This window comes from Pteropus vampyrus, unplaced genomic scaffold (genome assembly GCF_000151845.1).
Source record: "Pteropus vampyrus isolate Shadow unplaced genomic scaffold, Pvam_2.0 Scaffold25, whole genome shotgun sequence".
Classification (NCBI taxonomy): Eukaryota; Metazoa; Chordata; class Mammalia; order Chiroptera; family Pteropodidae; genus Pteropus; species Pteropus vampyrus.
In genome coordinates, this window is record NW_011888806.1 from 6,497,225 (window position 1) to 6,516,554 (window position 19,330).

Here is a 19,330-nt window from a genome sequence, read left to right on the forward strand (position 1 = left end):
TTTTTTTTTTTAATGGAAGAGTTCTAAATTGCAAAGTCGATTTTCCTGAGGATGAGCCATGGAAGAATTTGGGGAGATCCAGGATTCAGGACAGGTGTTCAAAAGTGGGTACACTGAATGAACTAAAAGGATAATCTTTTTCCTGATTTTTCTGGTCTGGGAGGCAAAGGGCTGGACTGCAAAGAATGTTCTTCTCCTCCCAGAGACCCAGAGGAGAGACCTGAGCTTACTCTCTCTTCATAACAATGTTTTCATCCCAAGCCAGATGTTAAAGCACTCTCATTTTTATCAATTAGGAAGCCCAAAGGGCAAGGGTGACGACTCGCCTAAGATTTAAAGGAGATAAATAGAATTGCAATTCCTCATTTTCTGGGGGACCCAATCTAAATGCCTTATTATCACAGGTCCCACCATATCCTAAATGACTCATTATAGTAAACTTATGTTCATTCATCTTTCTCTAGCATTCCTGTGGTTCCAAATAGCCAGTATTTATTTGCCTTTATATGGAACAACAGGCAATATACCCAGACCATAATGCCTCAGGGATTTACTGACGTACTCACCTATTTTCTCAAGCCCTGTATTAAGATCTAAGCACCCTATAATTCCCACAGGGGCCCTCATTGTTACAATATGTGAGTGATCTGTCGCTATGTTCTCCTACTTAGGAAGTCTCTAAATTAGATTCTATATATTTACTTCAACAGTTGGCAAACAAAGGTCACACGGCCTCAAAGGAAAACCGTCAGTTTTGCAAACAGGTTGTTCACTATTTAAGACATGACTTAAGAGTTCAGCGGATTTCACTTTCTCCAAAGCATATACAATTAATACAAAATTTTCTAAAACCTACCACAAAAAAAAACAATATAGAGGGCTTTTAGGCCTGGCAGGATATTGCCAGCTTTGAGTTTCTAATTTTTCCTTGGCAGTTTCCCCCTTTCATGCACTCACCAAAACCTCAGCACTGGAACTGCTACAAAGACAAGCATGACTAAGCATTTACTGAATTTAAGACAGCCCTCCAAAATCCTCCAGGATTGGCCCTACCAACTCTGACAAATGTTTTATCTTATTTGTCCATGAGTAGAATAATCAGGATTTAGGAATTCTAATTCAAGACCAAAGTGGAAGAATGATACTTATTGAATATTATAGAATTCAGTTAGACTCGCTAGCTAGAGCTTACCCAAAGTGCCTTAAGTGTGTTGCAGCTGCAGCTAAATTAGTAGAAGTCTCAGCAGATCTGACCATAGGAAACGATGTTCATCTCCAAACACCTCATGTTTTTCAGAGTCTTCTAAACTTGGCTGTAACTGAACATCATTCCTCAAGTAGACTCATAACTTATGATCAACTACTTTTATCTCCATCTAATATATATCTTAAATATAACTTTAATCCTGCTACCTTATTTCTCTTATCAGGTAAGGGAGAAGAGCATCATCGTGAGAGTTATTTTCTAATTAGTTACTGCACGTCTACATTTAAAGCATATATTCCCACATAACCCATATTTAATTCAATATGTGGATGGATCCTATATAGAAAACAAACAGGGAAAATATTAAAATATTCAGTAAGTCATTATTGAATATGAGTTAATTGAATGCAGACTTCTCTTACAATGCAATTCAGCACAACAGGCGGAATTACTTGCCTTGACCAGAGCGTGCATACTCATTCAAGAAAAATCAGTTAACATTTACACTGACAGCCTCTATGCCTTTGGCGTGGTACATGGTTTTGGAATGTTATGAAAACAAAAAGGCTAATTTCAAGCAGCACTCCTATTAAAATCGGGGTACAAGTAGAAGACTTTCTGCCTGCCATTCTACTCCCTTCTAAGCTCACTGTAATTAAGATTGAGGTTCGCACTAAGAGTATTGAGTCCAAGTACCAGGGAAATCCACTGGAAGATTTTCAGGCCAAATCTACTGCATCCAGAGATTGATGAAATCCACTGCATGGCTCAAAGGCCCATTAATTTCCTAACTCAACTTCACACATCACAGGTCATCATTTCGCAACGAAGTACTTTCCCTCCAGGGAACAGCAAAACTGAAAATCAAAGGGTTGTAAATTCAATGAGTCCTTCAAGCTCTAGAAGGTCAGGAAGCCTGCCTGGTTCTCCCAGATTTCCTCAAGATGCCCCTAACTCCACACCTGACATTCCATGACACACCAAGGGGCAGAAAAAAATCATCCAAAGTAAGGGACCATATTGGTGGGAAAATTGCCATTAAGGCTACATCTACAGTTTTTAACTGGTGCAAGACCTGTCAAACTCATAATCCTGGTGAAACCATCTAAGTTTCAGGAAGAATAACTCTGCCCCTGATGAGACCACTTGAACATTTGCAAATGGATTTTATTCATTCACTCTGGCACAAGGTTATCAGTATGCATTAGTCATTGTTCACTTATTTTCTGGATGGGTTGAGGTCTTTCCCTGTAGAAAGGCCAATACGCTTACTATTGAAAGGAAAAAAACTTGTAGAAAATGTTACCCCACCTTGTGATATACCTAGAGAAATTTTCAGCGACTAAGGGGTTATTGCACCAAATTATGCAGGCCCTCAACAAGATGCGCACGCCCCACAGCATCGTCACTGCCCCTGCCATTCTCAATCACCAAGAAAAGTTGAAAAAAACAACAACCAATGGCATTCTCAAACTTAACTATCAAAGTTTTCAGAATCCATAGAACTGCCATGGCCTGACGATTTACCTTCAGCTCTATTTACTCTACAAAGCACACCATATGGAACTCACAAATTAACTCCTTAGGAAATTATCACAGGAAGACCCATGTCTCTTATGGTCAAACCTCATATTGACACTATTCTGATATACCCTGACATAGCACAGTATTTCAGATTTCTTATGTATTATTCCAAAGCATATTTCCAACAGCTTAAAGAAGGCTTTCCTAATCTATATTCCATGAGCTTTCCTCCTTACAAACTAGAACTCAGGTCTTTGGGAACAGACGTTAAAAAAAAGTCCACTTTTGCCCCTCGGTGAAAGCGACCCTATCAAGTGCTCCTCACCACCAGCATGGCAGCCAAGTTTCAGGGCATTGGACTCTTGATCTATATTTCTCCGCTGAAGATAGGCTTGGACTCCCACCACTGGCCTTCAACTACAGATTACATGAAGTAGACGACTTCCACCCAAGGTACCAGATCATAACTTCTTTAACTTCAAGCATAAAGTCCTTTTTCTCCTTTTCTTTGTCATTGTCCCAGAAAGAACACTGTCATCTGTATCTCCCAGAACACTGTTGAAGGAGTTAACTTTTCAGACTATAGGACTGGCCATCAAAAAACTCTGATCTGTCCATGATGTAACATACATGTTGGTGTTCCCTGTGTCCCTTTTTCTTCCATCCCCATTGTCACCATAAACTACAATTAACTTCCCTTAGGAGTTACTTACAAAATCCAACTTTTAAAGTTAGAACTTCTCATGCTTTGCTTTAACTTCTCTTGTTATAACTGCACGAGCTCAGACAGACAGGAATACTTTTAAAAACATCAATACATGCTCACCACCTCATTCTTATGATTATCCAACAACAAACTGCACATAGAACTGCAAATTTTTCCATAAGTGCCCACTTCTGCAGAGTTTAGAATTTTTATTTTAGAAAATTATCTTCCCAAACTAGATGAAAATCTAACTGATCCATCATGCTTAATTGGGAAAATGAAAAATTCTAAGCAAATAAATCCATTAATGACATTACTTTAATGGGAGAAGAGTATTCTCCAGAAGGGTTTATTTTCGTTTGTAGCAGTTTTAGGAAAAACATTCTTTTTGGGCCTATGAATGCCTGGATGGCTGGTGCTTAACCAGAGAGTGCCATTTTCACTATCTAACTGTATCCCTAACTTTTCATAATCAAACAGACTTCTCAGTGGTCAACTCCTCTCAATTTGAATTATTGAACCAAACAGGAACTACCAAGAGGCATTCATGATTCCAAAATCAATTCCTTTGGTAGGTCCCTACTCCCTCGTCTAGATGTAAGTGCAAATAAGGTTATGATTATGAATCTCTCCTTAACTCTTGAAGATAACACAGAATCTGCTGCTAAAGTAATAGCTGCCCCCCTAAAATCTCTAGATTCTGTGACCAAAGAAGTTCTTGATGATAGAACAGCCCTTGACTATTTATCGCTGAGCAAGGAGGTGTCTGTGCTGTGGCCAACACCACTTGCGACACTTGGATTAACACTTCTGAGGAAGTTGAGAATCAGAATCACAGAATAAGCCATTTTGCTTGAGAAAGTTACTTTTACAGTGGAGTCTTTTCAATTTGATTTTGGTTTGAAACGTGGGGACCACGGCTTTGGAATGCCCTACAAATGTTGGGTATTATCCTCCTTATAGTCATTCTATAAGGTACGCTGCATACATGTAGCTGCTGGAAACCAGACAAATAATCTCTCTTTACCTAGAATGCCAAAAATGAGATGAAGAAAAGAGTCAACTCAGGCAGAGACCTCAATATCTTAATCCATGATTTCCAGTTTGAGATAGAGCCTGACTCCAAAATAAAGAGCACTAATGCCTTAAATTTTGATCAATACTCTAAGTACAACTCTCAGTAAAATTAAGAGTATTGATCAGAAGGAGGCAACTGATAAAGGAAATTTGTATATTGGAACCCACAAAATGGAAGTTACTCTAGTGGCCAGACTCACTTCTTAAATCTAAACCTAAGTCAGCCCACCCTTACAGGGAAATACCTCATTACATACACTGACCACCATCCTCCAACTCAGCTTTAGCTAGCTCACTTACCCTAGAAGACGGGACCTGTATAGCTACCTTTCCTCACCAGGAAATCCTCGAACACCTAGCCAATCATGGCCCATTCTGTATTGCTGCTTCTAATACTCTATAAAACTTGCTCTTGTCCAAAATCCCCCCAGGAAGAGTGTTTTCACTGCTTGTGAGTTACTGCATCCCACAACCCATGGATTGTTTTCCCTTGAATAAAGGACATTAAACCCATTATTAAATTGTATTTTCTTTGTCATGCGACAAGTGTATCTTAAGCCTTCTGACATTCAAATTTTTAATAAAACTCTAATCTAGCTCCACTTTATAATATTTTAAAATATGTTAGTAAAATAAAGAGGAAAATATAATAAGTTGAATATGTTCAGAGACACAAATATCACTAAAATATATGATACTAACATTTCTCTTGCCATAATAATTTATAATATTCTAGTACTTGTCATACAGTGAGGACAAAAAAAACCCCAATACTTTTTTGTCATTTTTAGCTAGTAGAACACGAAGAGGACTGCAAGGAAATATTAAAGTTCAGCTAATGAGAATAAATGATTCCCTATGACTACTCGGTAGAGACAGCAATAATTAAAAAAAAAAAAAACGCAATTCTCTTTATGATTAACCACTATGGCGATATTGTAAATCAGTTACAAAACAGGTAATCTTAGGCTTTAAACATAATGCATTCAATATATTGTCAAATTAGAAAAAAAAACTCCAATACTAAATATTTACTTTAAATAATACTTTAGAAGCGTTTTAATTGTTTCCTCAAAAATTTCCAAGTTATTTTATTTTGCGTAAAAGTAATACTTGAAATTAAATACAATGTACAAACATAATTTCATATCATTATGGCAGTGCTAGGGAGTTTGCTTTTTTAAAATAATATATTTCTACACTGAAATTACAAATGTATTACTATAAAGGCACATATGTTCAATGCAAAATGTGATAAAAAGAGATAAGTAGAAATATGGATATAAAATAATTTATTTCTAACAACCAGAGGTGGTCACATCAACTTTTGTGTATTTATTTTCACATTTTTTCCTTACTAAAATGAGACCATACAGTACATTTTTTAAGTTACTGTACTTGCTTTCCTGCCCAGGTAAGGACATTTATCTTTCCATATCAATATATTTTCACTTTATCTAATAGCTATCTTTGTTCAAATTTCCTCAAATATCCTTCTAAGCACACCTAAAAATAGAAAAACTGGTACCATTAACACCTGCATAGCTACTACCTAGACTCAGTAATTAAGAGTTGCCATAGTTGTTTTTCTATGTTTCTTTTTTCTCTCTCTACACACACACACACACACACACACACACACACACACACACAGACTACATTTGTCATTATGTCTCTTTAGTTTGTTTAATTAAGATAATTCCCAATTTTTAATGGCACTTTCCTTCTTTAAGAGTACATATCAGTTGTCTCAGAATACTGTACATTTGGAATCTGTCTGATTGACTTGTGGTATTGTTTTACATATCCATCGACCTCTTGTGTGTTGTATACTGAAAGTTAGGTCTATAAGCTTAAATCATTTCAGGTTAAATGTTTCTGACTATTGATTTATACTCTTTCAGTGGGCATAGTTAAAAAATATTCTTTAGTAAATATGAGTTCATGCTGGTAGCTTCTATTTAAATATATTATAGGGTTCTTTCCCTTCAACTTTTTTTTATTTTCATGATTAAATTTCTTTTCTCTCATCTTGGAACCTTGAGTTTTACTAAAGTTCAATTTAATTATTAGTTGAAACTTACAATATACATAAATAGCTTCAAAATTATTTTAACAGTAGCAATATAATTTTACTACTGAGTCAAATTTTAGAGTTTTCTGCAGTTCTCTTTTTCCTTAGACTATGGCCAACTAAAGATGACCAGAGAAAGTGTTCCAAATTAATTTTTCAAAAATATATTTTCCTGTGGTGATATTAGTTTGATGTACAATTAAGTTTATCTATTTCAAGAAGATTTTAATCTTTTAGTTTTCTTTTTTCATGAAAAGTATATTTAAATATATATTCAAAATATTTCATTTTATTGTCATGTCTTCTACAGTGATCTAAATTTCTCACTTGCTCTCCCTACGGGTAAATATTTTTATTATTCTGATTTTTGTTACCTGTTCACACAGAAAATATTGCAACTGCTTCACATCTCGATTGTTTCATTTATTAACATAGTATAGAAGTTATACCATATCAGAATAATGATGTTCGCCCTCCCCTCTTTTTTGCCTTTACAGCCCTCCATTTTGTGACTAGGAGCCATTACAAAACAGATTCCCCTCCATTGGACATATGTGTTATTTTCCAACAAATTACAAATAAGGTGCTTAAAGGAAAACCTTATGGAGATGCTATTTTGTATATATGAATCTGTATATTTAGGGTAGACTTTTAGGGATAGCATTGCTGGGTGGAGGAAAAAATATATATATATAATTTTGTTACATTTTTCAAAATTCCCCTCTATAGAAATTTATGCCATATGGTGATACTGTTCTTTAAAAAATATATACACACATATATATATTTAATGTAAAGTTTAAATGTTCACATGATTGAATGATATCTAGTCACTGAAATTATGAAGTAAAAATTTATTTATTAATATTACAGTAAAGTAATTTTCATTATATTTGAAATGCCAAAAGTATATGTAAATATATGTTTATGTACATGTAATACATATATAATGATTTGGTGTTTACATGTTTATTCTGATATACTAAAAAATCAAGATGGAGTAAAAAATTTTTAAAAGAGCAGAAAATAACATATACTCACAAGTAATTTTTGTATATTTTTATGATTTACATTGAGTTTCTTTTACTTTCATATTGCTTAAGACACAAAGAGTGAGTCATTAATGATATTTCCTGAAAGTAGAAAAGTTAATCCTTTCAGATTCAATTAGGGTTTGTAGCAACTTTCCCATAAATTAAAAAAGACTTCTAAGTAACATTTTTGGAACAATATTAAGTGTTTCTTATAATCTTAAAAGTTGAAAAACACTATACTTCCAGTTCTACATTAGTCTTTTCTTAGGCTTAAAAAATAAACAATTCATCAATTTTTTAGGTTATACTTAATGCAATGCAAGAAAATGATAAACCACTTTATAGTACTTTTCTTCTTGAAAAGTACTTTATCTGAAACAAATTTTCCTCTAATTTGATGGATTAAATCCAAATCTTAAAATTATAAAAAATATCTACAGAATAATGACAAATCTGAAGAAATTGATATGTAAAGAACTTTGACTCTTCTAAGTAGTCTCAACTGCAAATTAAGCTCTTTTGGTATAAATTTTCTCTATAGTAACTCAGCCTTATAAATTTCAAATATCAATTAACATCTTAACAATGTGGTGTCATATAAAAGTATCATTTCCTGGTATTTTTACTTTATAGAGCATGAGGTAAATGTTATACATGTGGCTCTTTTTAGGAAACTTTCTGTAATGCAATATCATGAAAATTTCCACTTCTTTGCCTATTTGGTATGAAGCCAAACATTTATGAAACTTTTTTTCCTTTAGCTGTTTACAGTGTTTCTGAAAACACTTTACACTTTATTTTAAAACACTTGTTAAAGAGAACAGCACAGGCCCCAAATGTGTCACTTGTGCTAAAGCCCGTGACACTAAACCTAGATTTAATACCTCACCTAATTGGTATTGCAACCTCTCCCAAGAACATAACCCTAATCAACCAGTCTGGAATTTTCTGATCAATGCTGATGAGGTAATTGGTCATGTGGGACCTCTCTATACCCCACAGAAAGAGGCAATCTGCATGATAAAAAATCTTTGCTGCTCCTTTCCTCTCAAAAGATGATGCCCAAGTCTAAAAATAATCCTTTTTCCCTTGTTATGAGCTCCCTTGCCCCACCTTTCCTCCTATAAAAACCTTCCATTTATAAAACCCCTTGGAGCACTCTTCTAGTTGCTAGATGGATTGCCCTAGGATTCATGAAACACTTAATAAAGCCAATTAGATCTTCAAGTTTACTCGAATGAATTTTGTTTTTTAACACACTAATTATCTAATATTGTAATGTCTTTTTCCCCCTAAAATCACTAACAGAACTTTTATTTGCAGAAGGTACAAGCTAGTGAAACAAGCTTGCCACCCTCAAATATGCTTTTTTAGCACAAATATTATCCTGAGCAGGTTATTTTTAAGAAAGTGAAGACATAAGAAATAGCTCTGAAAACAGTAAAATTTATCTTTTGTAAGAGACATTTACACTTATAAGGAAAATCTTTATTTTTAAGGGTGTCTCCCTCTTAGTACCAGAAAGTGAAGGATGATGTAATCTTTAGAAACTCATCAGTGGAGGACGTACCCATTTAAATCTGCAAAACTGTAAACTTGTTTATTGTACTTTTACTGGTAACCTCCTATACTGGTGTAACCATGCAAAAACTTCACTTCTTTACAATGACTTTTTTCTTTTTTCTTTCTACTTGATTCAAACTGGCCTTGTCTAGCCTAATAACATTGTTTTCTTTCCTCATCCTTCCAACTTTGCACATGTTGCACATCAAGCCCGTAGGACATCAGATTCTGGTCAGCATCAAACAGTCTTAGGAAAAAAAGCCTCAGGTCTGTTGACTACAGAAACAGAGTTTCAGTCAAACTAAAGATAACATCTTGACCTCAGTTGTGTTTCAGCTCCAGATCAGTAAAGGCAAAATGCAATGCCATGACTGACAACAGGGCCTTGGCCAATCAGTAGAGTCCATGACCCTAACTCTCTAAGTTACCATGACTAATGAATTTTCCCCCATATAATCTATCTTCTAGAGGACATCAGGGAGCTACGTCTTTGAGTGCTAGCTTACCTGTATCTCTGGGCTTGGTGTCCTTTCTTTAAATAAAACCTTTCTTTGCTGTTTGTATCTCATTTGGCTTTGAGGCAAAAAGGCAAATGAATCCCCTTTAGTTCAGTAACACTGGCCTCCCATCTTCCCCATTTCTCAACATCTTTCTTTGTCTTTAGTTGGAAATGGTATTTAAGGTGGTGGCTTGGGCCGTTTCGGGGAGTAACTCAGTTTTCCTGGGCATCTCCCATGTATGTAGGAGGTATACATGTTACTAAACTTCTGTTTTTCTCCATTAAGCTATCTTTTATTATAGGGCATTCTCAGCCACAAACCTATAAAGGTAGGGGGAAAGTTATTTTTCCTCTACATAATTTAAACTATATAAAATACTTGTGAATTCTTTTGTCTTTTATTTTAATGAATATTTTTATAATTAAAAGAACTTTTATAGTTAACACCTAGACTTGCCTTTTCTCCCATGAGGATTTCAACCACAAATTCTCTCAACAAAAGAATTATCAATTACCTAATTCTTTGTAGCCAGAGCTGAATTAAAGACCTGGAGGCATTTCAGGAATGATATGGCTCCTAGATAAAGATTCAGGATTTTATAAAGAAGCAGTCAATGCAATACTATAAAAACAACTGCATGTTGGCACTTATATTTTAAAATCACTGGTTAGGTTGATTTGAACTTAACGCTTTGTTCTAAAAGGTACAAAGCAGTCATTTCAAAACATGTTAGATATGACAAAGTATTATAAAATAATAATACAGGATAACAATATACACTTCTGTGGGTTTTTTTGTGTGAATAAAGTAAAATAATACATATTAATTTGTTATAGATTTTTAGTATTATAAAAATATTAGAGTCTCTTAATCTATTCATTTATTTTTCACCAAGTACTTACTGAGTGCTTTCTATATGTTTCCTTTACTGGCTAACCTCTGATAAAGGAGATGTGCTAATATACAATAAAGCCTAGACATACACCTAAAGTATATAAATTTGATTCTGCCTGTGCTGGAAGAAGGGGATAGAGAGAGTACATGCTAAAAAAGAGAGAGAAAAAGCAAACATAATTTGCATAGCATGGTTGATTGTACCCAGCTCTCTTCTCAGTGCTTACACTAAGTGAATATACTCTGTGAAGGCTGAGTTGGCTGTTCCCTCAGGTAGTCTGTGTACCCTTGGCGTGAAGTCTCTTATACACTGGGTTTGATTCTAGGATTTAATGGTACAGAATGCATTTTTTCCATACTGCATGACCTCTAAATGAAGCACATATTACAAAAGGAGTTCTGACTAAAAGTGATTCTCACTTCACCTCCTTCAAGTCCCACATCAGACCTCACCCTCAGACCTGTCCAGATTACCTTGTTTAAAAGTTCTGGTCATACCCGTAACCTCCACCCCTATATTCACACTTATCCTTTCCCTGTGCTATTTTAACTTTTCACACTGCACTTAGCACCTTCAATGTACTATATATTTTACTTATTATATTTACTGTTTTTATAAATTTCTCCATACAAAATGCAAGCTCTCTGAAGGAATATGGGTTGTTCGATTAAAGGATGTATCCCAAGTATCTAGAACAAGGCCTGGCTTTCAGGGGCACTTAGTAATTGAATGCATGTAGGAATTTTCAAAAGTGATATCCTTAGAGCTACACCACTGGATAAGCTGTAACTCCTCCATTACATGTTAATAAATACTTGTGGCAAATTATCATGTTTCCTGTGTTTTTAATCAATGTTCTTGTCTGAAACTTATCCTCAATATATGAAAAACTGTAGTCAAAAGAAAACCTGCAATATATCATTTAATTTTTAATTCAGATTTTTTAATTTGTAAAAAATAAACCAAAATACCTGAGAGATAAGTAAATATAAGTAAAGTATGTGGGGGGATACGCTCATATACTAAATGCTGGGGCATGTTGTTGTACAATCAGGAGAAGTACTGATTTTAAGAAAGATGATCAGCAATGAATGGATCTCAAATAGAAAGCTTTAATTGAAAACTATAGTTGATTAGCAGGTGGGTGAGAGATCCTAATTGATAAGTTATTCAATTTTTAGAATCGGGCTTAATTCATAGGCTGACATAATATATTAGTAACAGAAAATACTCTTCTGCTTTGTCTAATAATAAAAAAATTACAGTAAAAACTAATCATTCTTGTTATTTAACATGATGAATTATTTTTATATTTGCTAGAACTCCCTGCACACCGCTAACTGTGCCAGAAGGACGTCCAAAATAGAATCTAAGAAAAGTAACATAAAGTGAGAATACACAGATAATTGAATTAAGTTTTAAAAAAATATGTATTCATAATACAGCTGGTATTACTATTTTTTTTTCTTAGCATATAAGTAGAAAACTGCACTTATAAAGCAAATCACACCATTTGGAAAATGTGCTAAAATATTTGAAAACCACACAGTGGTATGAGCATACATTTCCAAACTGATTTATGCTTTACTCATATGTGATTGAGACAAAGTCTGTGTGATGCCACAATTCAGTCCATTTTAAATAGGCAAATTAAAACCACCAATGACATTTAAACGAATAGTGATTAATAATAATTTAATATTTGAAGAAATACCCAATAATTTCAAAACTCAAAGAAAATATGAACAAAATTTTGCAAGTTCAAGACTAATAAACATTTTTTATTAAATGTAAATAAAAAACACATGCTAATGAAAAGAACCCTTATGAAACTTTAGTACTTTTGCCTAAAAGAGCAACTTAGAGACCCTATGACTATCCTGAGTCCAGTTCAGGCACTAGTTGAAAAGAAAATTTATATTTAAAGTCAATCAGCCACATTTAAAAAGCCAATCTTTTGTAGAACATCAAAAGGAAGTTAAAGAAAAAGCTATCTATGAAGATGTCACATTAATAAAAGTATCAGAATTTTCTCAGTGTTAGAATATAAAATCTTCACTGCAGCATTTTGGTTTTTTAACCAAAATGTTATTTGCAGTTGTTCAAGCTATAAAATATTTACAGACATCATATGTGCTATGTTGAAACATCTAGTAATATAGCTGATGTAATCAGAAGAATCTACCTCTTAATGTAATCTTCTAATCGGCTACTCGACTACATCTATTCATCTTCTATACTGTTCATCTTCTACAACACGAGTGACATCTAAGAAACTATTCTTTGATCTTTCAATAAACTAAGCCTGTACAGACAGAGGAAGGTGAAAGAGTTTAAATTGGCATTGATTATTTAAGACACATTCATCATTTATTTAATAATCTCCTTCATCACAAGAACTATTTTGTTTATAGGCTTTACTGAGACACTGAATTTATTTTTAAATAATTCTTGCTATGTGCATTACAAATCAGAGCACATTGTACACTAACATCAGTTTCAAGCCTCCTGATAAATCTGTTGCAGAATAGTTTATTGTAAAAACCTTTGAATTTATTCACTGTAGATTTTTATAATTTCTTTTAATAGTGTTCATATAATTAATATCTTATGGGGATTTTATTTCTCATCCTAAGACAAGTGTGTGGCAACAGCTATCTTCCCAAGTAAATTACATTAATGGATACTTGTAGTCTCTTATAGTCTGACATTCATATCACTGAAACGTTATTCATAATGATCCATAAACAACAATTTGTGGCTAATATTTGGCAGCTTTAGGAAGAAAGCAAGCGAGTAAAAGAATCATCCATAATATGCAAGATATCTAAAAGATTTTTCATATTTTTTCTGACAAATATTGCAAATTATAAACATAGTATTCTATGTGGGTATACATATCACATTTGTGAAAAATTAAAATAATGTCAAACTATATTTCCTGAGGAAAATGTGAACAAATATTATAAATTAAAAGACAAATGATTTTTATTGCACATGAAAATTTGAAAAATTATTTATAAATAGATATTGAAAAATACAGAAAATATATCCCAGTCAGGGAAAATTACACTATTGATGAATCATATATTCCAAATAGTCACACAATTCATCACATTTAAAATGCTTTACTTATTTCTAATTTGTTTATTTAAAATATTCCCTCCAGGATTTTCTATACAAAATGTTCTAAAGTTTATTGCTACAGTAACATCTAGTTACTGGCATAAAGCTCTGTATGCGTATCTTTGGTAATTAATTTGCTGATTCTGATTATTATGTCCTAGGATATATCTCAGCCACCGAGAAATGTGAAACTTGAAATCTTTAGAAAAGATGATTATTCTATGTTAACGACTACTGAAATCATAACAGACATTTCTACAAGGAGATCCTTTAAGGACTCACTACCAAAAAATTATTCTTTAATCTCAATTCAATCCAGTAAAATACACTAAGCTCTCACTGTCAGATATGAAAAGCTAGAAATTAATGGAGATTTAATAATAAGAATTAACAATGTTCATGGCTTTATTTTTAATTTTTATTTACATGTTTAGAAAACTAAATAGCACTAGTATAAGAAATTTTTGTGGCAACAAGAAAATTATAAGGCATAGATAGACAAATACAAAAGAGGCTGCTAGTAGTTACGGCTTAGTTATCCCCTCACAGGTACCATTCATTTCTTAGCAAGTATTTCTTACAAGCAGTCCTAATTGTGCTACAGATCTCTTACATTCTAGATTTATATTCAGTCATTTAGATATTTAGAATTCAGTCTCCCAAACATAATTTCCTTATACTGAGTAAAATGGAATATTCCTTATTTTTAAGAATATGTTACTTTTAATAAAAGATTAGACTTCTACAAAGATAATGGGGTAGTAAACAAATGACTTCACTTTCTGAAACTCAGTTAATTTATTTGAAAATTAAGGGGTTCGAAGTAGGAGAATTCTAAGTTAGCTTGTTGTTCCTGTATTGTATGATTTTGATATACTAGAATAAGATTTATTATATGCTGGACAACTCTCTGGTTTACAGATTTAAAAATACATAGGTTGTGATTTGTAAAATACATACTGGGTTTATATCCTAAAGACTAAATACATGAAGAATATGTATTAAAAAAATTTAAATGGAAAAGCAACTCCTTCAAAAGAGATTAATATTGAAACACGTCTTTGAATGTAATAAAAATTATTTTTTAAATATAAAACATTGACATTTAAATAATATACAACATGGGTATTCAGAAAGTATTACAGTCATAATATTGATATCTAGAATATTTAGATATCTAGAAAAAACATTAAAATAAATGTAACAGAAAATACACAATAAAAACATAGCTTTTAATGTTTTTTTTAATTAAATGCTGTACATAAATATCTGAAAATAATTTGCACTGAAATTCAAAACTTTGGTGTATTTCCTAATAATGACAAATAACTTTATATTAAATATTTTATTTGACAAGGCAACAGAAAAGCAATATCTATATTTATGGTATGTAATATAATGAGGACATGCAAATAGTCATATATTATACAACATCATAAAACAACTAATATCATATCTATTCTATTTGCACTTGTCAAAAAAGTGCTAAAAATGTTTTAAATAGAAGAGAGAATTCTCACAAATGTTACATATAAGATAAAGAAGATAATTCTATTTTTTTAATCAGAAGGAAGTTTAAAGTCAAGAACTTCGGCAAAATGAAAATTTCATAGCTGTTTTTTTAAAGATAAGTATTTGAATTGAAGTCATCCAAAATCACTCAGTGTTACTAGAAGCAATCTTGTATTCAAACTTATTTTTTAATCTTATTTTAACTTTCAATTAAATTACTTTTTGAAGCCTGCCCTAAAGCCCGAGAGCTAAAATATTATTGTTTATTTCTCTACTAAGTTGTGTTTCCTTTTATGTCCCAGTATGTAAAAATGATGTGCTTGGCTTTAGTGACTGCAAACTTTATTAAACTGTTAATAAATAAATTAGTACTCTCTTAAAAATAAATTATCCTAGTATTCTAATATGTATCATCCATGTGCCTGTGAATTCATTAATTCGAAAGACTGGATTAGAGATGTTGATTTAAAAAAAAGAAGACATTGGTATGCTAGTCAGTGTCCGTAATTATCTTTTTTAGTTCCAGAGGTATTTGGGGATTATTTAAGAGCAAAAGATGAATGGGGCACCATTACATTCTATTAAATCAATGCATGGACACAGTAGTAGCAGAGGTAAATAAGCTGTGGAGATCTGAATATCAATAAAGAAGATAAAAATGGTCTTACATAGGTACTTACATCACATCCTGGAAGTTCAGTCTGTGTGGATTTATCTACTCTTGAAGCAAAAGCCTTCTGTAAATGCTGGACTTTTTCCTGCAAAAGGAAAACAAACAAAAACCAAAAAATGCATTACTGGTTATCATGTGCTTCCATACTAACATTTCCCCTTATTAAAATTTGATTAGTGTACAATTCATGATTCTCTGTGCGCCTACGTTGTTCTGCTGGTGCTTTGCATATCAGCTTAAATATTCAGAGCTTTAATTTTCAGGTCATAACCCCACCTTTGCCTTCTATTAATACAGGAAACACTGAGTCAGAACTACAGTTGAAACCTAGAGAGACAAGATTTGCTTATGCTATACTGATAAGAACAGATACTACATTTGATCTTAACCAAAAGGCCCAGAAGCGATATTTGCTTAAATTCAAGACCCAATGTTTATACTGTTACTAATTAGCTGTTTTTTAGAAACTAAAATGATAGGATTTTACTGCTCTTGTTTTAGAGCATTTACATTTAAAATCTCAAACATTTTCAATAAATTATACCACCTAGCGAATTCCATTTCGTTTATTTTTCTCCTTCTTAATTCTCTCCTGGAATCTACACATTTAGGAATCTCTATTTTAAGGAATTTGAAACTAATCCAATCATTTTGTAACTAGGCAAGGGAAGTAATGCATGAAGAAAGTTAAGGACTTCTTCAGATCTCCAATGTAAATGCATTAATTCGGGTCTATTTATTTGACTGGATTTCTGGCTGGGGTGTTTTCTTCTCAGTCCTAAATGTGTCACTTAAAACAAAAGGGGATCCTGAACTTAATTATTATGTATTGTGTCTACTGTGAGCATGCACAGCTGAGAGTCCTGTACTCACATGATCACATCTCATCTTGAGCTTTTTACTTCTATTACCATCTTTTCTCAATGGGACCCATACGATTTAGAAAGTTTAACTTGAGAGAGTTTCCACAGAAGTTCATGTGATTCCGCTAGACTCTCTTTTTGCTTTACTAGCTTTAAAAAAGATTTTTTTGTCTTATTTTCTTTTGAATGCTTAATAAGATATATTAATGATAAACAAACAAACAAACAAACCGTGATTTAGTTCATTTTTTTCTAGGAAGTCATTAAGGACCTCACTACCAAGACCTTCAATTACACAAAGCTTATCCTTCCCTTTCTTTTCTCTCCGTTCCTCTCTCTCTCTCTACCCATCCCTCTCTACTTCCCTCAACTCTGCCTGAAATCTGCGAGTTATCTGAGTTGTTTAACAAAGTAAATATGTAATTTAGGTAAATATAATTCATTTTAACTTATTGAAATACAGAAGTCATTTTATGTATTGTTAATATTTCATACCTCCTAACTTCCCTACTACAAAATTTCTAGCACTGCTATTCAGACAAAAATGAAATAGAGATGAGATAATTCAGGAAAATGTAATGCAAGTGAAATAAAATGTTAATTGTTTAAAACGGGTAAGTGAAAATGTGGCTGCATTTTCCAAATTAAATTAAAGTGAAACATAATAAGTAGTGTTGATTTAGACTTACACTAGGGTTAGGAAAATTATAGGGAGAAGTAGAAATAGGAAAAGGAAGCAATATGTTTGTTATCACTGAAGTGATGTTTAGAAAAGTTTATCTACTTTTGAAATAGGTTAGAGTCATAAGTATCAGAAAAGTAAGCTTTGTTATAAATCTGTAGGTATATAAATGTTTGTATATGAATTAGAGACCAAGCACAAATGAGAGTGAAGAATGGATAGCAAATGCTTCCATTATGCTTCAGCTCACATTTCTATTTTCAAGGGCTTCCATCATAAGGTTAGGAGTTGGGAAGGAGTGATTAAACTCTAGCCCATTGGTCTGAGTTCTAAGACAAGTTAAGCTAAATGAAATATTCAAACAGCTTCATTAACCAATGGTTTAATCAAAGCAAAATAAATTCTAAGTCAAGAATAGTTATCTTCAGAAATTAAAAAAAATAAACAGACATTTCTAACAAAATTCATTGTTACTCTTTTGCAAACATTTTCACAACAAATGTCAGATTTTAATTAATTATTATGTATGCACTTGTATGTCACATTCAATAGTAGAGAGTGAATTATAAGTTTCCAATAGACTTAGGTACACATAATTAAGAATTAAATTTTATTTAATGCAACAGTAGAAAAAAATATGACAGCTTATGATAAATTTCTATAACAAAATTAAATTAAATAAAGATTATATAGCTGTTGGAAGATAATCATTCATGGTCTCTTGCTTTTCTGTTAGATGGAAATTTATGAATTGATAAATTTAACATATAATAAAAAAGAGTATAATAGATAATCAAATAGAAAACATACCACAAAAATAGCTATTAGAATTTTCTTAAATTTTAAAATATTACTTTACAATTAAAGGGCAAATTACAACTGAACTTAAATATAAGAAAGATAATCAGAAGGAAGCAACGTGAACAGAAACAGTTGAAGTATACTGAACTTTACTCTTGACCACCAATTTACCACGTAATTTAATGTGGCTCTCTTTTAGTATCTTCTTATATAAGCAAACATTGTAATTCTTTATTCTAATCTCTCTTAGAGAAACAGGGAAGAATTGAAACATTTCAACTTCTGGTAAGTATATTTTATAAATAAATCTATGCCCTTGATAAAATATCTCATTAAGTTTCCTTTTTCACAAAGTGACAATACCTACACTAAACAAAACACACCCTTTTTTTCTCACTTAAGAATAAAACACAGATGTGCTTAGAATAAGCATGAAGTCCTTAATGCAATGATATAATCAATTTATGCAGAACAATCTATATTCTGCTTAAACTGTTAGAATCATTTATTCTTGCTAGAATATCTTTGTATTTATTTACATTATTACTCTCTTGAGTAACAAAAACAATTATAAACCAGTATTTCAAAGTCTAACAGTTTATTCATCCACATGATTTATTTTTACCCTAGATTTTAATATCTATTATCACCTACTAGAGCTGTTTAAAAAATTTATGCATGTTAAACTAAGCATAGTAAACCAAACTGAAAAGAAAATATTCAGTAATCCTAAGATATAACTCCATTTTATCTTAAATTATTATTTTAATTACCTACACAGAAGTTAGTGAAATTCATCTACAAGATGCAAAGGAGATGAACTGAAAAAATAGAACACGAAGGCCTACTTGCAGTAGTTAGCTTCAGAACCTAAATAAAAGAAAATGTATTCTTAAAAATTAGCAGAACCTGATATAGAAAATATATGTAATAGTGATTACAGCACTACTATATACATATGTACCTTGAGGCTGAAGGAGAAAAAAAAACACCTGTGTTGTTATCCAAAATTTGCAAGAGAAAGTTTTGCAAAGAGTAGGTTTGAATAAGGAAAAAAGGAATATTATAAAATGTAAAAAGAACACAGACTATT

At 32.3% G+C, this 19,330-nt stretch overlaps 1 protein-coding gene and 1 pseudogene across 1 annotated transcript in view; both read right to left on the reverse strand.

Annotated features, from left to right (window-relative positions):
* CCSER1 (coiled-coil serine rich protein 1) overlaps nucleotides 1-19,330 on the reverse strand; it is a 1,102,883-nt gene that overhangs the window by 533,131 nt on the left and 550,422 nt on the right. The window contains exon 9 of the mRNA XM_011356283.1: nucleotides 15,899-15,976. Within this exon, the coding sequence (XP_011354585.1) occupies nucleotides 15,899-15,976 (78 nt within the window). The remainder of the gene's footprint in view (nucleotides 1-15,898; nucleotides 15,977-19,330) is intronic.
* LOC111737323 lies at nucleotides 16,130-16,299 on the reverse strand (annotated as a pseudogene).